The sequence below is a fragment of the Monopterus albus genome, unplaced genomic scaffold (assembly GCF_001952655.1).
Source record: "Monopterus albus unplaced genomic scaffold, M_albus_1.0 scaffold7.1, whole genome shotgun sequence".
Lineage (NCBI taxonomy): Eukaryota > Metazoa > Chordata > Actinopteri > Synbranchiformes > Synbranchidae > Monopterus > Monopterus albus.
In genome coordinates this window covers 3,319,565-3,344,726 of record NW_018127887.1, presented here as the reverse complement: position 1 = coordinate 3,344,726, position 25,162 = coordinate 3,319,565, and the positions used below count along the sequence as shown (strand labels likewise).

Genomic DNA, 25,162 nt, shown 5'->3' with positions numbered 1-25,162 from the left:
ATATAATATGAACTGAGTGAGGTTATTTTGTTATAGTAGTAGGTAGGAGCCGTTGTGATCCACACTCCAGTCTAGAAGGTGGCGGTAATGGAGCTAAAACTGTTTGCCAACAGCTATTAAACAACAGAAGAAGAAAGAGGATTTATGAGAAAAAGGGGACGAAGAAGAAAAGGAGAAAGAGAAACAACCCAGTGTTGAGTGTCAGTTTTATCTGTCTGACTTCGTGCACATGACAGAGACATTCTGCTACAAGAAGAAACTGTGGCACTGCAGAAATCTCATGTGTTGCAGCTTAACTGCTCAGAGAAACAACGAAAATGGGAACAGCTTTAATTTATGACGAAGAGATGACCAATTACAAACTGCTCTGGGTTGAGTAAGTACCGTTAGTATGTCATTAGTACACGGAGCTACTGTGTCGTTCGCCCAGTAAATTCTTGCTTTTGTATGACTACTGTCAACTGAACGGTAGCCTACTGTATTTCATATTCTTTTTAATTTACCACTTGTTTTCAGTATTTATATTTTTCTTAAAATGTGGGAGATTCACTGTAACGTTACAGTATTTTAACTGCACCTTGACTTTTCATGTTACACGTTATACTTATGTGAAACAAATTTTTTTTTTTTAAATTCTGACAAAATTTAGTAAAACCTGAATTTGACATGCACATCAACACATTCAATTCTCCAGGATTCAGACACAGATTCACTAGTGGGCATTCACTACTTCACATACACATCTAGAACACAAACTCCCAGGCATGATTTAAATCAAGTGTTTGAAATATTTCTTTTTCCAGTCCAGCGTGTAAGATAGAAGTGCCTGAGCGTCTGACTGTGAGTTATGAGGCCCTGGTCGAGAGCGGTCTGGCTGATCGTTGCATGTCTATACCTGTCCGCGAGGCAACGGATGCAGATATTTTGCTGGTTCACAGGTCAGTCCAGATGCTGACAAAAAGCTCTGACCTGGTTCAGTTAATTGTTCTAGCTCTGATCAGAGTGGAGAGATAAACACCTCAAATCTCTCAGCTACACGTGCTTTGCTGCCCCTAACAGTGAGGATTACCTGGATGCAGTGAAGACGACCCCGTACAAGACTCTAGAGGAACTGAAGGAGTTCACCCTGCAGTTTGGTGATGTCTACTTCCACCCAGTTAGTCCTATACTTAATATTCTTTGTTGTGTAACCCTTGTATGGGAGATACTGAAGGCCAGAATACTTGGCTGAATAATGACAGAGACGCTCCACACCACCAGCCTGTGGTCTCTTACCTTTCTCACCATCTGTCCTGCAGCTTTTCTAGCAACAAAACTCTCAGGGACCCCGACAGCTGCAGCCATCCTCTGCTCTGCAGCAGTGTCGTGGCTAGAGTGTGATACCGACTAAATTAATTCAGACAAACCATCCCAATTTAAAGGATCATTTAATATTACAATTCTGAATAGAGTAGTATTTAAACAGATAATCATGGTAGTTAGGGAAACAGATAACAGAGATCAGAGAAGAGACTGTCCTCCTGCAATGTGATAGATAAAGCATAAGAAGATTGTCAGAGCGCCAGTCAGTCAAGCCATTTGATGTTGGTCCCGAGTCGGTTCCCCTGTCAACCCCCAGTCTGTCGTCGTTTCGCCCCGGCCCTCCGAGGCCGGGCTTGTGGTACACTGTTCATGGTAGCATGGTCATCCTCTCTCTCTCTTCTTCTGCCCTAACCCAGCCTTTATCTGCTCATACTCACACAGCCCTGCATGGCCGGAGCCATGAAGATGCGGTCCCATGCCAGCTACCCACACGCATCTTCTTCCGAGCATTGTCTAAACTGTCCAGTACCTGAACTTCTGGGTCGCATGGACCTAGCACACATTTCCTTTTTCTAAATCTGAACAGAGCACACGAACAGTTCACGTAAGGCTACAGCTACAATATATCTATTCCCTATCTGAGGAGGAAGTCACTCAGGATGTTGACCCATAGGCTAAACAAGGGGGACACAGCCCAAGATATTCCTGCTTGAGCAAGAGAAGAAAAACAGCTTCCGTACACACTTAGCTCAGCCTTACATCCTTACACAACTAACCCAAATAATATCTATATGAACTACATACTGTTCTATTACATATCACCTCTGGAGCCTTGTTTTACTGCTAACCACTACATAAGTATACAAAGTTATTCACACTCTTTTTTCCAAAGTGTTTTTAGCTGTTCCCTCTTAACTGTGCAGTTTTTTATTTATCAACTCAAGGTGTAACACAACTTCTCTTATTAACCCATGGGTTTATATTAATAGCTGCATTAAAATGTTCTATCCAGTCATAAAGGAAAGTTGACTACATTCACTTAGTGCAAATACAGTTAAACGACAATTAACACTTAATAATATCTTCACAATACACCATATAAGACAATTACAATAAACATTTCTACCTCTATTCTAACCAGTGCAAGTGTTTTACTGAGCAACGTGATTACACACCACACCCCATGGTAGCGTATAAGCTAAGCTAATTCACTGATTTTCTCATAGCTTTACTCACCGAAAAAAAACTTCAAAACACGGTCTCAAGTTCTCATATATCCAACATGTCCAGTCCGTCTGCTGGTTTTAGTACAATCTTAATTAGCTTTTCTACTGTTCAAGTTAGTTCGCCTGGAATATCACTTCCAGCAGCTCAGGCCCCTTCAGTCTAGTGGAGGGTCACCAAGCTTGAGCAAAAAGCCAGGAAGGCGGTTTTAGCTTTCAAAGTAAAGCCTTCCAAAATAAAATATCCCCATAACCGCGGGATGACAGCAGTGAAAATAATCAAGATTAATTTATAACATAAAATAAGACAACAATTGCTGACCAATGAATTGCCATTAATAGTCTTGGTTTTACCCATGGGTTACAGTTGCTTAGCTGCAGTTGCTGCCATTTTTCTGTATCTCCTGATTGTGGTGGTTAGAGGAGTGATTTTCTCAGGTTGATAGATTTAAGGATCACTTTCACTCCACTTAAACTTGACTTTATCATGCTTTGTCCTAGAACATCTATCACTGTGCCAAGCTGGCTGCAGGAGCTGCACTGCAACTAGTGGACAGTGTTTTGACAGGGAAGATGAGGAATGGCATGGCTCTGGTCAGGTGAGCCAGTTAACAGTGAAACACAGCAGTCTTTATTTGTACTTTAATCCTAAACTGCTCTGCCTTAGTGCTTTATTGATTTATAGCTGTGGAACAGAAGTGACAGGCAAGGTCAAGTAAAATATCACAATCAATTTTTGGGCTTGTTCTTTTCAGGATACAATTAATTTGGATTTTTTCCACATAGAATAAATATTTAGTTTGAAAGAACATAGGAGTTGTTAATTTTGTTGGCTTTTTTTTTTTTTAGTAAAAATGTTTTGCATGTTGCGTAAAACTGTGGTGCCACTCTGACTTGAAGTGTTTAATGTATTTGACGTGATAAAAAGGTGGCAAACTCCCACACAGTGTCTCGCTAGTTAGGTTTTTGTCATGGACATTTGTGAAACATTAAACTCACAATAGATAAAAATGATTTTTATACTATATATGTAGTATAAAGACTTCAAAAATGACAACAAACCAGTCTAGGGAGTCAAATCATTGTAGAGTTTAAGAGTGAATAAAAATCCATACATAAAATGCATGTGTGAGGATATCGAAAAATGGAAATTAAAAAATTCTGGACACCTAATACAAAACAAGTAAGCAACAAGAAGATGCATAATTAAGAAGATGTCACTTTGTTTTCTGTATAGAGCAAATGGTTATTGTTTTACTTCTGTGTCACAGACCACCAGGACACCACAGTATGTGCAGTGCTGCCAGTGGTTTCTGTGTGTTCAACAATGTGGCCATAGCAGCTAAATATGCCAAGCAAAAATATGGAGTTAAAAGGTGATGTGACTTTTAATTTTTTTGTTTTCATTTTTGTTTTTTTTGTGTGTGTATTTATTCTGGCAGCCCCTGGGGCCTGTACCATGAAGCGAGGTTAGTGGCTCATCCAGCCAACTCTGGGCTCAGCTCAGGTTTTCCAGTACCACAAAGCTGGCTCACTGTTAATTGGGCTAGATCACCACAGTAACTTATGTTGCATGACTCACCTACTCTGGAGCAGGTTAGCTTCAAGGGATCAGAGCAAAACCTGTCAACACCCTGAGCACCAACCAGTCAGATCACTAGAAAAAGGGAGCGATTATTCCTACTGGATCCTTGACAGAGTCAGAGTCTACATTAATTTGATAAGTATAAAATAGTTATTTCTATAGTGGAGTCATATCATTGTGCTGTTTCAGGCTTTGTGGATTTCTATCAAACTGAGGGAGCCCGCAGCCTTCATGATGATCAATGCTGCATTTTAAATGCACAAAGATTACAGACTGAATTCCTAGCTGTTGATGCTTTTAAAGCCTTCCAAGCCCAGATTTAACACAGCCAGTTGATAACCGGCTTCTTGATACCAGTTATCCAGGTTGGCTGATGTTACGCTCAGTGGAGCTAGATAACCCCGAGAGAACCAGAATAAGTTGAACTCCCTTTGTGGTGCAGGCCTGTTGGTTCTGCCTGTATATTTATTTGTGTCTTTTCTATTTGTTCAGGGTGTTGATAGTTGACTGGGATATACATCATGGCCAAGGGGTGCAGTACTGTTTTGAAGATGATCCAAGGTGAGTGTTTGCAAATGGAAGGATGTGGATTCTGTCTTTTAACATAATAAGCTCTGTGTGCCACTTCTTGTCCCAGTGTGCTCTACTTCTCATGGCATCGCTACGAGCATCAGAAATACTGGCCTCATCTTAGAGAATCTGACTTTGACATTGTTGGCAAAGAGAAGGGGGCTGGATTTAATATAAATGTACCATGGAACAAGGTAAGTAACCATAAATACTGTTCATTTGAAATTATAAATGTTTTTTTCAATTACACGAAATGTTTAAAATGTTTTCTTTATCTTAGACTCCACTTTTGTATTGGCTAAAAGAGTATAATATAAAGATAGTAAACACTTAATGGAATTTGTACTTGGATGCATACTAAAAATAATTTCTTTTTAATGGGATATTTTTAATGAATTTCAATGAAATCTGCAACTAAAAATGATAAATTTTACATATATGGTATTGATTAATCAGTGAATCATTTAATATGTTATGTTGTCATTCTGATATGTTAACAGAGCCTGAGGTAGTGTTTAAACTGCTTTCCTGCTCTGATCACTCGCTAAAATATATTATTACGGTTACTATTACTGCTAATAGTGACTCCTGGTGGAGCACAAAAGGATCGAATTTAGTACTGAGTCATTCTTATCAGCTGTTTGTTAATCAGCTAATCCTTTTAGCAGTGGTCGCTGTGTGCAGCAGTTTTTGTGTATGAATGTGTCAGTGAATGAGGCCCCATCGTGTTTGTTAAGGTCGGAATGCAGAACAGTGACTATCTTTCCGTCTTCTTTCACATCCTCCTGCCGGTCGCATATGAGGTGAGACCCAAACTTTGCATTTAGCTAACAGACTGTGGAATGTGTTAAGCAGGATTTATCTGAATATGTGTTGCTTTGTCACAGTTCTCCCCAGACTTGGTACTGGTGTGCGCAGGCTTTGACTCTGGCATCGGTGACCCAGAGGTGCAGTACTGAATATAAATGACCATAATGAAGCTTGACATGAAATAGCAGTATTGCTGGAGTTGTGTGTATTCGTTTTTGTGAACCTATGTAGCACATTACTCATATTCACCCATTGCACTTGTTCTGTTGTACTGTTAAAGTATTGAATTGATGTGTTTAATGTAAGACTTTGTCTCTGGCTAGTTTGCCATATTAAGCTACTGTGACATTATATGTGAGTGTTTTTATTTTCAGGGTAAAATGTGTGCCACTCCAGACATCTTTGCCCACCTCACTCACCTCCTGATGAACCTTGCGGGAGGCAAAGTGTGTGCAGTTCTAGAGGTCAGTTTGTTGGTATCAGGTTACACAAAATGTTCTTATTAACATTAACACAAACATATCAAACAAAACCACTAATGTCTAGAAATCTAACCTGCCTGCCAGATATTTTACATGGAACATTTTTTTTACAACAGAAGCATTCTTTTTAAAAATGACCACAATTACATCTTATCATGTAATGTAGTATTATATCTTTATATTCATTTTACTACATAGAAAGTACGACATAGTGCAAGTGACCTGTTGGCGGAACGCAAGGTTTTTAAAAGCTTTGTTGTGTCGATGTTTCCAGGGAGGGTACAATCTGACTTCTCTCGCCCAGTCTGTCTGTCAGACCGTTCAGACACTGCTTGGAGATCCTGTACCACGACCCTCAAACCTGGATGGTCCCTGTAAAAGGTCTGCCTCCCACTCAGTCACGGTTGGGTTTTAAACATTAGCTTGTGTGTGTGTGTTTTTTTTTGTTTTGTTTTTGTTTTGTTTTTTACAGCTGTAGTGAATTTCTTTTTCTTTTTCAGTGCACTTGAGTCCCTTCACTGTGTCCGATCAGCTCACAGACGGTACTGGTCCTCCATCAGACATGCAGGTATGACATCCATGTTATTCTTTCAGAGCTGTTCCTTAAAACGGTTCTCTATCAGTTTAGCATTTACTATATATAACCTTGTCAGAGTCATGATAGACAGTTTAAAATTTATGCTGCAGATGTGATTTTTTTATTTTTTTATTTCCATGTTGTTGTTGTTCTTTGTCAAAGCCTGGGGCCTACATAACCCAAATGCAATTCTAACAGTTGATAGTTTGGCTGGAGGTTCGGCTGTGTCATGCTAGTAGCTTCGAACTACCAACTTCAAACAGAGATGAGCAGTGGCTAGCAATACTTCCTGGTTGCTTCTGTTTTATTAGTTTTAATCTCCTGTTACTTATATTTTCACTACTTGTTCTATTACTCCAGCTGATCTTCCCTCCTGTGAAATCAGCACCAAACACATTAAGTTAGCAGAAGACAAGTTGGATAAGGAAGAAGAAGAGAAAAGTGCAGAGGAAGAGGTGTGGCCACAGCCTCCAAAACGAGTCCCTTCTGCCATCCGTACTGCTGTTGTGCTCCCAGAGGGTGTGGCTTGCCCAGACAGATGTAAATGCCTCATGTCAGCAGAGGACCCCGACCCACTCATTGCCAACAAATTCAGGTATGGAGGTGTTGTTGGTAAGGGTTAACTTCATGTACCATTATCCATAATAATCAACTTTATTTCTTATTTACACAGCTGGAGTTTGTTCCTGAATTCAAAATAATATTCATAATCTTAATTTCATGTACTACATTAGTCAAAAATGAGTCTCCTCCAAATTAAGGGAGAATTTCCTCAAAGATGCGGATGACAGCGATGCTCTCACAACACTCTCCAGTCTTATTGCTCTTGCAGAGCGAATGGAGAAGAATGAGGTACAGTCAGGATATTGTTTGTGCCTTGTTTCTCTGAGTGCTAAGATCAGATCTGCTTTAGTGTTTTTGCTTTGCTGCCCAGCTAACATGAGCTGCAGGCTGATACCATTATATTTAATTACTTCCTCTCAGATCTGCAGTGGCTTGGCGCTGGTCCGTGACATCTCCATGGCGATAATGTGTGTCATCCAGCACACTGCAGCTGCCCTCAGCAACCGGTACATCAGCCACCTTTAAAGGAAGAGTTCAGCATTTTGTGGAAGATGCTTATTTATTTCCTTTCCAGGAATGAGATGAGTGGATTGAACATAAACAATAAATGGTCCCTTGAAATCAAAGCAGAATTGCAGATGAATAGTATCTAATGTTATACATTATCTAACAGTCTAACAATAGTTTCTAAGGATGGAAAATTGTTTCAAAGGTCAAACTGACTTCACTGAATATGAGCAAATGAATGAGGCTTAACAGTGAAGGCTACATGTTCATTAAGAGCAGTTTTACTGTCAAGAGTACTGTGTGATTGGAGACCACTGTCTGTTTTTGCAGGGTTTTAGTTGTGTGTGTTGGAGACGGGAAGGTCCCGAGTCACGGCACAGATGATGGGTGAATATCATTTGTGCTCTCTGTTGGACTTTGTGTTGAAATATGTCTGCATTGAGCCATTGAAAAAAGGTTATCAGTCTGCCACATCATGATGACAAAACGAATTCCATCTTCAGGAAGACACTCGTGGTGCAGTTCAGCAGCAAGAAGTCTGAGGAACAGAAATGCAAATATTATATCCCTGTGTGTCTGAAGAAGGTACTGTGTAGTACAACAGTAAAAGTCACAGTTTAGAGGAGTTGTTGCTTTATCTGTTTGCATGTACAACTGGATGCTAATTCAGTATTACTGTTTTAGTATTTTATTGCCATTGTATTATGCTAAAGTTATCATATCAAGATACTGTATTACAGCACTACACTACACTATATCACACACAACCCATTTGATGAACACAAACTTTAGTATTTAACCATGCATTTTGTGAATATTGCAGTAAATATTGTAAGAGATGATTGTCAAAATAATGCTATGTGCATTACAAATGCATCTGTGCTATCCATATTGTACATATGTGTTTTACATTCAGGAAATGTGTTTATGAAGAACACTCCCATGTGTATTTGTCCTCCCACAGGGCTGCCAGGACGCATCAGGGTTCATGCAGGCCGTGTTAGGTCTCCTCCTGCCACTGGGGTATGAGTACGACCCCAGTCTGGTTCTGTTGGTTAAGATGCCAGATAGCGGACTGTGTGACACTGTGTGGAAACAACTAATAGGTCTGTTGCAGGGCCTCGCACAAGGGCACACACTAGTACTCATGCAGGTAAGAAGGCTGCGGCAGGTTTCAGAAAGTAAAGTAAAAGCGCCTCATGCCTTGATATATGAAAGATAAAGTGTCTGTTTTTGGGGAGGTTGAAGTGGCAGTCTGATCTATCATAGTAGTCAGCCATTTTTGATTTCAGGACGTTGAGAGGGCCTGTGTCGGCCCCACAGCCTCCTCCCTCCTTGGTGATGCTGCCCCCTCTTTGGGGCAGCTTCACGCTCCTCTACCTGAGGATGTGGAGGCCGTGGAAAGTCTGAGACACAGGCTGAAGGCTGACTGGAAACTACTGCAGACCACAGGTGAGTGCACAAGAGCCGCATCACATAAACATTACACACGATCTGTTGTCCACAGAGCTTTAAAAATGTCCTGCGCTATATTAATTAGAATTTCTGCCTCCTAAAAATAGCACCAGAAACCAGAGGAGCTGATGAGCATTGAAGTCAGTCCTGCTTCTGTTTGTGAGAAACATCAGATGAAACTCATCAGTCAAATGTTTTGATGAAATTCTGTAATTGATCTTTTGATCCAACATGTTCTGCCCTAAAATATATATTTTTCCACATGCATGATTGTGCCGGTGTGTGAATATGCTGCATCTTAAATTGATGTGATCAATCAACAAACTGATCAGGTTGAAAAGTTGGTAGTAATCGAAATATTATAGAGCCTAAAAATGACATATAGATGTGGATGGATGCATCTTATTACAGGACTGTCATGCACCTTAAGACTAGTTTGCAGGAAGAATGGGACAAATTTACACCTGACACGCTTAATCACTTGGTGTCCTCAGTCCCTAAACGTCTTTTAAGTGTTGTGAAAAGGAAGTTCGACATCACACTGTGGTAAATGATTTACTGTCACTATTGGAGTGTTGCAGGCATCAGAATTGAAGTGTGTTTATTTTGAACAAAGAATAAAATTGATGAGGTGTCACATCAAATAATGTGCTGTTGTAGTGTTTTTAATGTAGCACAGATGATTTACAAATCACAGTTTTCAGTTTTAATTGTGATTTTACATACTGTCCCAAGTTTTTCTGATTTGGAGTTGTAGTAGTTTTGTGTGTGTGTATTTTTTTAATTTCTTAGAGGAAATATTACTACTCACTTCAAACTGAGGCTCATTCAGGGGCCCCCTTAAACCCTTGGGCCCCAGTTCCTCCTTATTCACCCATTCCATTCATCATCCTACCTGTGGGCGGCGCTGTGTGGTGAGCCGTCTTCACACAGTGAAGCCATGATGCTTTTACCCACATGTGAGTCATTTGAATGTGTCCATACCCAGACAGCGCTCTCATCAGCCGGTGAGCTCGTGTCTTCTCGATGTGACTGGGTCGTATGCCGGTGAATGCATCACAGGGAGGAGTGACATTACTGCCAAAGAGAGTCCACTGCTAAGATCCACGTACTGAAAGATGTCTCGGACTCCCTACACATCTGCGACCTCGCAGTCCGCAAAAATGAGAAAGGACGAATCGTTCCTCGGGAGATTAGGAGGAACCTTGGGGCGGAAGAAAAAGTCTAAAGAGGGTGAGTCTTAAAGGTTTTCCACGATATTCTAACATTATAAAAGGGTTCTGTTTATTCCCCTTGTTGTGCTGCTGTCCATGGTGCTGCAGTCACATGATGAGCTTCTCTGGGACGTGACCGTGAACTGCTCACACCATTTATAAAAAGAGGTGTAGAGTTTATCTTGGTTTTTATTCCTATATAATCTGATAGAGGTGTGAATGAAAGACCAAGCTCGTCTGCAGCTCCACGGGTCTTTAACATGAGGTCATAAACATAAATAGATCAAATGGTCCAGTGGTGACAGGAATGGAGGGTTATGAAGATAAGGGTGTAAGAGGATCACTGGGCTTACTGCATGTTGGGCATCAAAACATTCTAACTTATTGTCCCAGGTTCCCCAGCTGTTAACCACTATTTTCTGCCTTCCAGGCCAGTCAGTGTGTGAGACAGCTGCCAGGGTCAGCACCTCAGTGTGTGTTTGTGTGTGTTGTGCTGTGTGCTCTCAGCCATGTGTTGGCAGTCTCCCTTCAAGTAGGGCCACCAGCAGGAGGACAGAGTCTTAATTGTTTATGAGCCTCATTAAATTCCATATTTTACTCTCTAGAGGCAGGGGTTATTATTTCTCATTTTAAATAGGATAGCTTTGTATTTTTTCATGCTGTGTCGTGTCAGTCATAGTTATCTTCCATCACACTATGGGGTCCCTGCTGCTGAGAGTGAGAGACTTTGACTTTAGTGTGGGTATAAGAGAGATGGAAGTGTGGAAAGGGAAACCTTTGATTTGTTTTTATTTCCTGCCTACCTTTACTGAATGATAAGTGTGTAAAACATTAACAGTATCTCTATTTGTCAACCCCCGTTGGTCTCAGAACTGAAAGGCTTTAAGTGAGTTGTGTAGTGTTGACAGAAGTGAATCCCACCAGGTCACAGTTCCAGCCTTGGGGCAGGTCATGCTTTTTAGTGCAGCTTGTGAGAGTGCAGTGCCCCCGTGTGGTCAAACTGGATTAAAGATCAGATGAGACAGGTTATTTTAAAGGTAGCAGACCTTGGTGATGTTGGAAGTAGAAATCAGTATAACAAAACAAGGGGATGTCAGGTTTAATTTTGCTAGCGCAGCACATCTTGCAGCCTGACATGCTGCTGCTGTTGTTGTGGTTTCTGTTACTTTTGGGTGTGGTTTGCGTTCTCTAAAGGGAACATCCAGCGGAGATGGGCTGCCAGTGGAAAAGTTGCTTCACATTTGCTGAATAATCATTAATGACATCATTGCATTTTTACTGTAAGAAAGGGACTTATGTTTTCTTAAATTATGTTGCCACTCCTTAGCACCCACATGTCCACCTTTTACTACAGTGTTAAGCACATAAATCCTCCTTTTCCCCTTGCTGTACTAAAAATGATATAGAAAATGTTTCTTGAGGCTGTTCCACAAAATTACTGGAAGATTCCTGTAGACTCAGTTTTTAAAGATACTGTTGTGTGCCTGGCTCTGTATATGTTGTTAAAGTGAAAGGAAGCCTGTGCTTCACTGACAAGGCACAACCCCCTTTGTCAGAAACCGGCAGTAACTGGCTGTAATAATACCAGTTTAGTGTTGGTACAAGATAAGCTTTTGCTTTATAAGGACTGAGGATGAGGGCTAGGACACATTCTCACTGTATTATTGTTAATGCAAAGAGTATTAAAACTCGGAAAATACAATACATAACTAAAATAGAAGTTCTAGCATGGATACTGATAATGGTAAGTCATCTGTTCTGTCCAGTTTTATTATTATTACCTGTTCATTTAATTGTTGCTACTTCTGCACAAACATTAAAAGGATGGGGAGAAATTGAGTATATTAGATATTAATTAATCTGGTAGCTGGTAAACTTTACTGACTTGAAGGTTATTGTATTATTAGTTGTCAATATCCAAGAGATGTACTGGTATTTTAAACATATGAGTCATTCAAAAGACAGAAGCACATTCACTGTTTCAGGCAACTTTTCAAGTAGCAATTCTTGAACTTGACAAATAAAATCAGGACTATATTATTTGTATTGGAGGCTCCCCACTAAACTGGCCAGACCAATACAGCGTGCTATATTAACCTATTCATATGAGTTTCAGCAATGTATTGACTGATACTAACAAGAAATTGCAGTTCAGAAATGGAGTCACTGCAATATTTGTAGTTTCATTCTGGTGCAGTTTGCTCACTAGAGAGCAAAGAAAAGATTGTTCCAAAGTTAATTTGTCCCACTCATTGCTGTACATATTTCATATCCTTGAAATTCATAAAAATAATATTTGTTGCACAATTTAAAAACCCATATTAAATATATTTTGTGTTCTGTTTATGAAAAAAAAGAATTTGGCAGATATATCTTTTTTCCCTAAACTTTCAATCAGTATTGGTTTTAAATTTAGCTTAGTCTGAACAACAGTTGCTTAATTTATCCGTTAACCACTGATTTTGATTTAAAACCAAAAACCTTTAACTGGAACCAAAATTAAGGGAGCAGCATAGAAAGAGCAACAGTGGAGGGGCAGACAGATTCTCATGATATAGATACTGTATGTACACAGTAGACAGAGGTTGCTGTGGCAGAATTACAACATTAAAGTACGAGACGTATAATAACAAATATTAGGTTTAATTAATTGGTTCGATGTCATGGTTCATATCTGCTGAAGGCCCCCCTGCAACACTGCATACTGCAACACTGTCATTTCCTGGCTGCTGCAGCAGTTGCTCTGTTGGTTTAAATAGCCAGAGCTATATTTAAGGTCCAGTCTGACTTCTCCATACTACCGCATTATTTATATCTTCCCCCTGTGCCACAGTCAACCACCTCCCTCCTCAGGAGCAGTGGAACCAAGGTTGACTTCATCCTGCTCTACTCTGTTGTTTATGTTTCCTCTGAACTGTGACTGGCATTGGTTATATTAAGAAAACTCTTCTGGGGTTAAAACGCCATGCTGCAATCATAATACACATTATACAGTCAGTGGATATCACTACCTGTCATAGGTCAGTGGTGTCTTTCCCCGTGTGCACTGTTTACCACTGGTGTGGTATAGCAGGACTACGTTCATTCTTTATGTCCAGTGTGATATCTCCTTCCTGATCCACACACACACACCCTCCTTAGTTGTCTCCGGTAACTGGACCGAAGAGGTGGGGTGGAGGGCTGTGACAGAAATAAACCCATAATGACGCCCCTGCCGCTGCTCAGTCCTGTGGACTGCGTTTCACACACATATACACACGCGACATTTTCCATCTTCACTCGTTGCCATCAGGGGGAATCCAGAGGTTTATAGTGGAGATATGGCGGGGCTGCTGTGTGGGACCAAGAGGAAGAAACAAGGTAATTTGCTTTTAGTGTTCGGCTTTGAGGAACTTGTACGTGGAAATGTGGAAGCAGAACCTTTTACCTTTGTGCACTGTGGGGTTAAAATGGGTTGTGTTGGTTGTTGTGAGAGGTCAACAAAATGTAAGTATAAGTCACTGTGAAATCTGTACTTTAAAAGATACATTTTTGTGTGTGTGTGTGTTTTATGAGGATTGCTGTTATTTTTCTGGACTAGAGAGGGACAAGATTTGTATTTCCATACATCATTTTATGTAAATGTGCTGTAGTAAATGAATTAAACTGCATAGTTTCCACTTTAATGCAGATTTTAGTTTACTGTGTGAAGTGCCAAATCTCTGTCCAGCCCGGTACAGAGCAGCAGTAATGCAGTCAGATAGGCACAGAGGGAAGAAGTAGCACAATTATGATGAAATGCAACAAGGCTGCTCTGTAATTACAAAGCAAACTGCTGATCTGTCGTGAGATTCGGCTCCTATGAGAAGCCTGAATGAGATAGGAAATCTGAGGGGGCGCCTCCTCCCATGGTAATTGTGTGTATCCTTTGAAGATGTCAGTTTGTACCATAAGCACATTGTTCTAAGCTTTCTGTCTTAGACACACTTAATGTGGCCTTTTCTCTGTTTCATCTTGCTGTTTCTTTTTTATATACAGTAGCAAGCAAGTCAGTGAAATAATAGAATACAGAGCGTTGGTTGTGGTGCAGCCCTTTGCATGTTTAGCAAATTGAAAAGAAGGAATAGAAAAGCAACGTGGCCATTAGGGGAAGAAAGCCTTTAAACCCCTGGAGTGCCTCTCCAGTCAGAAGTGAGAGCATCTCAGCAGAAATTGATTTTATTGAAGCTAGGATCAGAGTGTGTGTTTGTTTGTTTGTTATTTTTTGTGTGTCTGTTCATCATTTAATCAAACCCTCAGTTCCCAGTTTAAAACTAGATGTTTGGGATGAAAAAATGAGTGTAATGGCCCAAGATTCATGATGAAATGACTCGATTTATAAGTGGAATGTTGGTGGACACTGCAGCCCTATAACGCAGTGCAGATGAAAGAGCTGAAGGAGAAATGAGGAAGTGACAGCTCTGGCAGCAGCTCAGAATCCCTGGAAGAACATTTCTTACAAGATGTTGGTGCTGTTTATGGAGCAACACAGTTTGATTTGATGTCCCGCAGTGCACTCCTTGCAGTTTCCTATCAGTACAAAATGGTGAAGAGCGAGTAAAAGTAAATATACTTTACAACATGGAACTAAAAAGGTTTATTTGTTAAGTGTATAGATTATTTGTCCTGTCCACCAATTCACTTTCCAGGTGAATTACTGGCAAGCTGAAAGTATGAGATGGTAAACTTAAACAACTTGACAATTTTGGGTCTATTGATCCTTTAAATGGACTTTATCATCCTTTGATAAAAGACAATAATAGAATAAAGTAGAATAAAAAGTAGAGTATTTGTCTCTGAAATGGAGTAGAAGTATAAAGTAGCAGTAAAAAGTAATCAAGTAAAGTACCTAAGAAGTGTACCTTTGTAGAGTTCTCAAGTAAGTGTAGACATAAAAAATAGTAATAGAATTGACGAGTTTAAACATAAATATAAAGGTATGTGTCAATCAAGATATATGCAAGAACAGGCTTAATGATTAATTAGATGGAACATTGTGGGTGTGGTGTATGAATGTTAACACTTTGTAATAATTCTTTAGTATATTACTTGTGTGGTGTAGAAGATAATTATCTAAGAATGTAATTATGTAAGAATGTTAATACTGTTATAATCTTTTTTTAGTATATTACTTGTGTGGTGTAGAAGTGAATCATTTACTGCTTGCAAACCAATGATGGTAAGATGATGTCATGGGGTAGGACTGGATAAGTCTGACTTCTTCCTACTCCATTCAAGCATGTGCTAGGTATAAGCAAATTGATATTGGATTATGTGTATGTGTGTTGTCATATCAACTGTTTTTACATGCTTGAAAGAATAAATCAAATCAAATCAAATGCATATAACAGAAGAAAGGATTGTTAAAACGATGTCACTTAAACTTTAAGATTTGTGCCTACAGATATAAAGTCCCATACACTCTAACCTTCAGATACAGCTACTAGTGACACTAAATATAGAAAAGTGGTGTAAAATGGAGTCATCTAGTATTTATAGAGGAGCAGCTCCAACAAAGTGTCACCAAATTAACACCTCACTTTTTACACAGGGGTTTGTTGTCATGCTTGAGCACTAATAGTTTTTGCTTTTTTTTAGTCTTCTCTGTTTTATATGCTCAGTCCATAGAAATTCATCATTTCATATGATCTTTTCAATTACTTATGAGCAAATTAAGCATTTCCATGCTCATATGTCTTCAGTGAATTTGTTGTGCCTTGGCCCTGCTTCATGAAAAGCTTGTTTCTTTTGGTGTGTGTTGTGTTTGTCTCTCTTAAGTGAGTGAGCTCCATGAGGAGGGGAAGAAGGCCATCAATGCCCCCATGCTTCCACCAGGGACAGACATCCATCCAGAGGACACATTGCTGGGTATATACAGCAAAAACATGCAATCCCCATATACACATGTAAATACCGCCTTATTTAGAACTAGAACTACATCTCTCTCTTTCTCTTTTTGCATCTGGCTGACAGAGGTTACAAAGTTCACAGAGAGACTATATGATTATACCACATGTTGACAGTGAAGGAGCAGGAAATGAAAGTGGGTGGAGTGGAGACGCCTTTGTCTTCAGTCACCATGTGAATCACTGTTGAAATGAGAGTGACAGGAACATTGTGCATCTGTTTTTTTTTTTTGTGGCTGTGGATTTGTACTGTGAGACAAAAAAATATGTCCATATCAGACGGTGAAGATAAATGTGTAGAAAATGAAATAGTATCACCATAAAGCTCCACTGACTTTCAATATCAAGATCAAGACTTTTTATTGCCATTCCACAATGTGCACAGAAACATTCACTTGACCAGAGCATTGTTCCTCCAGATCCAGGTCGTAACATAAAAACTTTATTTCTTTATTATCTTCATCAGAGGAAAATGCTGAGAGGATCATGTTAGACCCAACATCACGGGAAAACCCTAAATTTAAAGATATGCTGAAGGTAGGTTGGCATTACAATTCTTCAAAAATAATCAGAGCAATAAAAGTAAAAATGAAATTGGTACATAGGAGGGTGATTGCATTTTGATGTGCTTTCAGGTCCTGATTGACTGGATCAACAGTGAGCTGGAGGAAGACAGGATCATAGTCAAAGACCTGGAGGAGGACTGTTATGATGGACAAGTGCTCCAGAAGTTATTTGGTGAGAAACCTGTTTCTTTGGCAGCTCTCACATCTTTATCCACATAGCATCTGTATGAAAATTGGCAGTAGCTGTTGAAAGTTTTGAATCTGTCAATATTAAGTTCATTTGAAATCCAGCATTTTGTTCATAGACCTCCAGCCGATATTGACCTCATTATATGAAATATATTTATACTACAGCTGGTGAAATCACAACCTTGTGAGACAGTTACACCATCAGTCATTTATGGTGCAGTCACTGGTTGGTACAGCCTGTGGCTCCAGTGTAAAGATGTTGTCGGCTCATATTGTGACTTTGGCGCCTGACAAAGTTCTGTGACAAAAATTTTGCAGCTAACAGTGAGCAGCAATTCAACAATTTCTGGTGCAAGATTTCCTTTTCCTACTGATCTGTTCATGAAACAAAACTGTAGCATAATGACTACTGGTAAAAACAATGTGCTCAAACAGTTCTTCCTTTACAGGGTTTTGTTAGAAACACTGTAAAATTACAAACATTCAAAAGCAAATTGCTTATATTAGCAGTCTTATTGTTTTGCCTGATATCCACTGAGATAACTGAGTATTCACTACTGTTCATCGCTGTCTAATAAGGCTTCAGTGTCCTTTGTCTGTTAAGTGCTTCCCCCTTGTGTCTGTTATTTGTTACAGGAGGCTGAAATTCCTCCTTCTCAACAACACATACTAATCAGCTGCTAGCGGCCTCGAGGATATTTTTATTCTGAGTAGATTCTTAAATTTTCTGTGATGGGCTCTCATGTGCTTTTTGTGTAATCAAAGGGAAAACTCATTTACCTCCACACTGATTTCTTCTTCTTTGCTCCCACTTACTGTCGCCTGTGTAAACACCTGCTAATTATTCCAGACTGGCAAAAAGTGTCATTATTTGTCAAACATGTACAAGAATAAACAGGAAGAGCTTACTTGCATATTGATTTACAAAATAGGACTGGCTTTTAATTACATACGCTGCAGAAGTGTCAAGAACAACAGTTAAAATACACAGCAGGAAACATCTTGTAAAGTAAGATGTGATGTCTTCAGTTCTATTAAAGCTTTTCTTAGTTTTCACACGTCTTTATCACTTTTGCACCCCGCTTTGCCTTCAATGCACATTTTGGATTTATTTATTTTTTATCAGTGTTGCTAGCTCCTTTTTTCTTTTTTTTTTTATATAATATTTGAACCCACACACTTGAGATGAGCTGTCTAAATTCTTCTCCTTACTTCCCCTTAGAGCAAAATAAGTCTTCCTCTACAAGTCATCTTTGTTGTTGGCAGCCACTGTATTTGTACATTTTCAAGATCCATCATGTCCTTGGTTCACAAAGAACATAATCCATGGATTCAGGCGTTAAATTTTGTTGTGCACTTTTTTAAACTTGAAAGTCTTTTTTAAAATCTCTCATTCTGCTGCCCTCATTTTACTGGCACACACCTGAACTCGGGGCTCTCTTTAAAGCTCACACATTGCTCACTTGTATAGCACACTACAGTGCTGCTGCATGGTGCTGTAAGTAATTATTTTCTTCCATATATGGATCCCGTTACACTGAGTGTTTGACCTCTGTCTCTCCTGTTGTTGATAGAAAAGTTGTCAGGCAGGAAGCTGAACGTGGCTGAGGTGACCCAGTCAGAGATTGGCCAGAAGCAGAAACTTCAGACGGTTTTGGAGGCTGTTAACGAACTGCTGAGGCCTCATGGCTGGAGCATCGAGTGGAGTGTAGACTGTGAGTTTTACACTGACTTCGGTGATTTGCGTGACCCCGGGCCAAGCTGGATTCCACATTTCTCATAGTACATTGCCACAGTGTCTTTCATTAGCTCCTTCCTGTATCCTAAGTTCCCACTTCATTCAAATGTTGCATCTCCAATTTTAATGAGGGTTCTGTTAAAATATGAAGTCCCAATCCAGAATAACTCTGATGATATTATGCAGTTGTTTTCATATGGTGCAAGTTGCAAGTTCGATGGCTGCTTGTTCTGAAAGTGTTTGTTCCCATTTCAGTTTTGTCTCTAAATGATACACTTAATGTAATTTAGCCAAATGATGTGAAAACCAAATATGTTTATGTTATGGCATGGCAGATGGGTCCAAATACCCATGAGCCCCAGGTGCCATTGCTATGGGAACAAAACTAGCAATGGCATATTATTCAGAACACTTCAATAGTTTGAACTGATTAATGCCTATTTAACAGATAAACAAGTTTCTTAATTTGCATTACAAATTCTGAGCATAGGTTTGGGTAACTCTACAAACATAAGGACTTCCTACTGTAGCTAAAGCCATAAATGTATAATTCATAAATTGCTCATTTGCAGCTTTTCCATTCTTGTTATATCTTGCAAAAAGCACTATCTGTTACCTTTCATCTATAGAACGTGGCTCACATCAGTATATGAGCTTGCTGTTTGAAAGAGTTTTTCAACAGTCCTTTCCTTTGATTTACAGCTATCCATTCAAAGAACCTGGTGGCTATTGTCTATCTGCTGGTGGCTCTAGCTATGCACTTCCAGGCCCCCACCAGACTGCCTGAACACGTCTCTGTACAGGTGGTGCTGGTCAAGGTAAAGTGTCCTGTCAAGCTTGCACAGTGTGAACACTGATCGTCAATATGTGCAGTGATGTAGGGCTGGATATGCAGATGTATACATAACCTTTAGGTTTTTTAACTGACAACTCCTCACTGAGACTAAGAATTGCTTTTTCCAGATAGGCAGTGTTAATAGTGAGTTACAGACAAACCACAGAAAGCTAAGAAAAGTTTACACTAACTATACCTCAACCTCTAAAGGAGCTGTCTAAAATAATAAAAATTACTGCAACCAATTTAAAACATTAACTTTATGAGACTAACACATTATAGTGGCAGTTTATGGCTAAATGTTTCATTATTTGTCATTGCCTTGTCTGTAGATGTGATTTGCACAATCTGTGTGTATATATAAACAGTTCCAATAATTCTTCATGAGGCAACTAAATCTCTTTGATTTTGTTTGGGCAGAAACGAGAGGGAATCCTGCAGACTGCTCTAGTGACCAAGGAGCTAACCAGCACTACAGAGTCAGAGCTGATATCATTTCCTTAATAAGTTGTCTTCTTTTTATTTCAGTATTTAGTGTAAAGTATGAATAATGTTTATACCATGTTAAGTTTTAAAAGGCTGTAGATGCCTGCATACTGAATGGAAAACTGAAAAGTTTTTTAAAATTCTCTATGTTTTTCAGAATGATGATGGGAAGACTTGGTGAGTTCCATATCAGTTGTGTTATAGTGTTATAGTTTCTTTACTTTTATTGTTAGTTTATTTGTTTAAATGAACAGTTCAACATTTTGTGAAATGCACTTAATCTCGTTCTTGCTGAACAGTAGATGAGAAGAATCGTATGCCTCTCATGTCCGTATTGAAATATAGACCTGTATTCAGCAGACAGTTAGCTTAGCTTAGCTTAGCACAAAGACTGCAAACATGGTTAAAAGTAAGTCTGACTGTGGTTAAGGGTAACAAAAGCTGCATACCAGTGCCTGTAAAGCTCACTGATTCAAAATTATCTCTTGTTTGATTAGTTTGTACAAAAAACTTAAGTCTGAAAAAACAATGATGTGGTTTTATATTTGTTGTTCAGCTGTGTTGTAACCTTTGACCTGGCTAGCTGTTTCCAGTCTTGATGCTAAACCAAGTTCACCATCCTCTGGCTGTACACTTACATTTACAGGACAGTTACAAGAGTTCCCAAAAGTTTCCCAAAATCTCAAATTAATAAACAATTCATAAGCACTGAATTCTTTTTTTTCTAAAACAGAGAGGGATGCATTTGATACTTTGCTGGATCATGCCCCTGATAAGCTCAATGTGGTGAAAACGGTAAACAAAGATATTTTTTTGCCTGATAATGGGTAGAATAGTCTCCTGAAACTGGAGATGTATTTTTTTTAAAACAATTTCATAATTTTCTTTGTCAGTCACTCATCACCTTTGTGAACAAACACCTGAACAAACTCAACCTGGAAGTCACTGAGCTGGAATCTCAGGTATGAGATTCAGTGGTATATCTATAGACTCATGTTATCATCATCTTTGGTCTGTTTGCATGCAGTACTTCTTGAAATGTAATGTTCATATGTATGTATAATTCAATTTGTTTTACTTATGCAGTTTTAATTTTGGTTGTGCTGTATTTCTAAATACAGTCTGCTATCTGTATGTGTGTGTCCAGTTTGCCGATGGAGTTTATCTTATTTTGCTGATGGGGCTGCTGGAAGACTACTTTGTCCCTCTGTACAGCTTCTTCCTCACACCTGAGAGCTTTGAACAGAAGGTGATTTCCCTCAAAAATCAGAGTTTGTTGGGTAAATTACAAGACTTTTATTAATGTAGAAAAGTACTAAGTTTTAATTTTGTTTCCCCTCAGGTCCACAATGTGGCATTTGCCTTTGAGCTGATGCAGGATGCAGGCCTGAAGAAACCTAAAGCCAGACCAGAAGGTAGTCTGTAGACAAAGATACATTACAATTTAATTAGATCTGATAAAAGGGATAAAACATGAGCTGCTTGAAGATTTCTTGGAGCGTGACTGAGATTATGAGTCTCTCGCACTAACAGAGATCTACCTCCTGTAACAAGGTGCTGAAAACTTATGTCCTACAGTAGCAGTGGTATTAAGGGCTGTCCAGTAGATGGAAACCTTGCCTTACGTTTATACTCTTTACTGGCTGGCTGGTCTGGAGTCCATTCAGTTTTGAGCTGTACTTTACTGAATAGCCAACTATATTTGTTTTTTAGGGAAATACAATCATTTCTACATGAGGAACCACAACAAACATCTCCATGTAGTTATTGCTTTTATAATAAATATTAGATAAAAACTGGATTTAATCTTTTCACCATATAGGATTTTTTGTGTATCTTATGGTTAAGCCCTTATAGTCCCAAAGACCTCTAAAGTTAGAAATATTAATACAGAAAAACTGGAGAAAGCTTTGAGTGTGATTTAATACAACTGACTGGTTGTCTAGTCTCCTACTCAGTTGAAAGCACTGTGAGCTACTGTTTGTCCACTTTATTTCATACAGTACTAAACTGAAATAACAATACACCGTGTTTATTTGTAGTGTAGCTTAAATAGAAATATTAACATTATTTACAATCACTGCATATCTAAGTTTAGTGCCATCAATACCCACTCAAATATCTCAACAGACTGTTTCTGTTGAATTCTTCAATAAAATACTCTTTTAGAACTGTCAGAGCTACTTTATATTATATCTTATGCTTTAGTTCTGCATATATTTATCCACAACAATCTGGTTTATCATGTCATATATTGTTCCATATTTAATATCCCATATACATTTTAATTACTGTGTATTTTCATGCTTTTGCTCATTTTTAAATGTACCTTTATTCATTCTTTTACATTTCCTATTCCTAAAATATGCATATTTTTCTATATTTTATTATACTATACACAAATGGCAACCAGCATTTCACAGCACTGTGCACTGTCTGTCACTGTGCATGTGACAACTAAATGTTTAATGCTGAACTAGGATAATGCAAATGCTTTTTTCCCTCCATCAGACATTTTCCTGACTAAGCCAGAAACCCTTTTTTTCTAAGCTACTTGCACTCTGTAATCGCAATTTTGCATTATAGCTTTTACCACAATAGCTATTATTTCTATAGCTTTATAGCTGTGCTTCTACGACAGTATACGCTATGTTAGATTGACTCGTGCACATCTGCAGCTTAATTATAAATAAAAGTAGAAGTGATATATCATCTGCAGAAAGGGAAATGCAGATCATAAGGAGCCTAAGTAATGCTAGTTTAAAATGAGATACAATGACAGGGCTGCTGTAACAATATATCTCATAGTTGTGATGACAAATTACAAAAAATTAATGAGCGCACGTGTAGGACACCATGGTTCTGGGAGAGAACAAAGTATTTCTGTGCCTATGAATTTGTCCTGGTAATAAGTAATATATCATATACTAATCATTTGCAACTTTCTGGAAGATATTTTGAGCTCCATTTTGTTTTCAAAATTACAAATAACATTTAGATGGAAAGTAGTCCCCCGCAATCACAGAAGGGGCTTCTTTGCATTGTAAATATGATTTTATGGTAGCACCGACCATTTATTTTGTGCTCAGTGTTCCAAGAATCTATTTTTTGTTCATGCAAAGGCCTAAATATTCTTCCTGAAACAACTCAAGTAGTTCTGGTTTGACGAACGCTAATGACCTCTGCTTTGTCTTGATTTTTGTTTTACAGATGTTGTCAACCTGAACCTCAAGTCCACCCTCAGAGTCCTCTACAACCTGTTCACCAACTACAAAAACTCTGAGTGAACAGTTTCACCGCTAATATTACTTTCAACACTGCCCTGTGCTTGCAGTGATATTATGCCTTACTGTCTAGACACTGGAGGAGACCGACTAGGACTGAAGGTCATTATGGAGGACTTAAAAAGACCCAGGGGGAGCAGCCTGAAAATGCTCTGAACGCTAGCATTTAATCTTCCCCAAATGTCAGTATTTATTTATTCCTTCTTTTAATGTTAACTGCAAGCCTGAAAACTCTGTAACCTTTATCCTTGCATTTGAATACACACCCCAAAAAAATACATGCACAGAATGTTAAAACTGGAAAGCATTTGTGTGTTAACCTCAACTGAATTCCCTCCTCCACAGATTATTTAATAGGGATGAAAATGCTATTATACTGTAGTATGTAAAATGTATAAACAAAAATAATAGTGTGACATTTTGGGGATACACTCATTTGCTTTCTTGCTGACAGTTAGATGAGAAGATTGATACCAGTCTCATTTTTATAAGGTAAATATTAAGAAGTATAATCTGTGTTAGCTTAACATTAAAAGAAGCTATACACAGGAACAAGCATTAGCTTAATTTAACAATTAGTTGATGTTAAAAGTGAACAAAAACTGCCTTCCAGCACCTCTACGCTCACTATTTACCATGTTACTTCTTGTTTATTTACAGCTACAGTATGTAATTTAAAGTAGCGCTAGCATGAAACTCCAACTCAATCCACTCTGCTCCACCCAGCTCTCCATTTCCCTCATCCCCCATGCTTTACTATGATTTGCTACACTCCGCCATGCTCTGCCCAGCTCGTCAGATATGTGTTATGAAATTACAATAAATGAGAATGCAACAAACCTTACTATAATTGAAAATCTCCTATTGGTTGGAGAGGTTAATCCCACTCAGAACCCTTTATGAGCCAATTTCTCTGCACTGCTGCCAGTGCTGTTCAATGAGTCTGGGTCACAGCAGGCTTTGATGGCACTTCTCCACATTAAGACAAGTTTTGGAGCATATTTCTACAACAAAAATACATGAAAAAAGTTACATACTGTAGCTTTAATATGTGCAAAACTGGTGTAGAAACAATGAATATCAGTGTTACTTAACTCAAAAAGCAAATAAGCATATTTCTAAAAATGTCAAGTTATACCTTTAAGAAACCTGACCATGAACACACTTTGTACATTTGTACTAGCTAGCTGTATAATATAATCACTTTTCCTAAGAACAGAAGGAACTTTTTTACTCTAAATTATGCTTGCCCCATCTCAAGCCATATTTAAAAACTGATGCCGTTTCCTCCTTGTGCTCTCGCTGTCCTGAGAATATCTTTGTATTGACCGGCCTTTCAGACGTGTCCCCTGAAGAGGCCTGGACCTCTCACTGCTGCTCTCCTGAAGCAGAGCGTGCCCAGCGGTGCCACCTGGAGACCTGCTAGGATGTACAGTGAAGCTAAATTATTGAGAGAGCGGATGAGTCAGTCTAGACTGCGCTCACCCCGGTGCATTTTTTATCTTACCTATCAAGAAATAAATGGCCGGAATCAAATAGAATGAGAATTTCATTTTATTTTTTACTTGTGTAATTAGAATTGGAACAGCTAATTCCTGCAATTTGGGCTTAGCTAAAGGAATTATGGGTTTATTTTAGGCCTTTATTTTCTTGTCTCCTTTGTTGCCATGGTAACCTTCTGCATCTTCCCAAATTGCCCCTTTGTCTGAATGATGGGTGGTCCTTTTTCTAGTCTTCAACAAGATCAGTACACATACAATGCTTGTTATTTTGTGTGTGTGTGTGTGTGTGTGTGTGTGTGTAAGTGGAGAATGGACAATACTGGAGACCAGATTACAGCAACTTGATGTG

The 25,162-nt window shown here is 38.9% G+C and overlaps 2 protein-coding genes across 5 annotated transcripts; both read left to right on the top strand.

The window, feature by feature from the left end:
* Window positions 1-137: 137 nt before the first annotated feature.
* hdac10 (histone deacetylase 10) lies at window positions 138-9,708 on the top strand. The gene is made up of 20 exons (XM_020625338.1): window positions 138-376; window positions 804-938; window positions 1,060-1,156; window positions 3,027-3,124; window positions 3,797-3,901; window positions 4,603-4,671; window positions 4,748-4,874; window positions 5,418-5,483; window positions 5,568-5,627; window positions 5,865-5,954; window positions 6,247-6,353; window positions 6,473-6,540; window positions 6,910-7,144; window positions 7,311-7,401; window positions 7,534-7,619; window positions 7,951-8,007; window positions 8,124-8,205; window positions 8,585-8,773; window positions 8,913-9,072; window positions 9,183-9,708. The coding sequence occupies exons 1-20, from the start codon at window positions 318-320 to the stop codon at window positions 9,212-9,214; spliced, it is 2,013 nt and encodes a 670-aa protein (XP_020480994.1). The 5' UTR covers window positions 138-317; the 3' UTR covers window positions 9,215-9,708.
* Window positions 9,709-9,947: 239 nt separating this feature from the next.
* On the top strand, window positions 9,948-24,733 carry parvb (parvin, beta). 4 transcript variants are annotated; one of them, XR_002276875.1, is made up of 14 exons: window positions 9,948-10,308; window positions 16,086-16,175; window positions 16,680-16,750; window positions 16,849-16,951; window positions 18,543-18,683; window positions 19,409-19,524; window positions 19,962-20,020; window positions 20,185-20,204; window positions 20,761-20,822; window positions 20,921-20,989; window positions 21,175-21,276; window positions 21,370-21,442; window positions 23,238-23,493; window positions 24,652-24,733. XR_002276875.1 is itself a non-coding variant. In XM_020623601.1 (13 exons), the coding sequence occupies exons 1-13, from the start codon at window positions 10,194-10,196 to the stop codon at window positions 23,312-23,314; spliced, it is 1,098 nt and encodes a 365-aa protein (XP_020479257.1). In that variant the 5' UTR covers window positions 9,948-10,193; the 3' UTR covers window positions 23,315-24,296. The 4 variants fall into 4 exon arrangements, 3 of the variants coding, with proteins under 3 accessions (XP_020479257.1, XP_020479273.1, XP_020479268.1); XM_020623601.1 differs by lacking the exon at window positions 24,652-24,733 and having other exon boundaries at window positions 23,238-24,296; XM_020623617.1 differs by lacking the exons at window positions 9,948-10,308; window positions 24,652-24,733 and adding an exon at window positions 11,953-12,033 and having other exon boundaries at window positions 23,238-24,296.
* The last annotated feature ends 429 nt before the right edge of the window (window positions 24,734-25,162 follow it).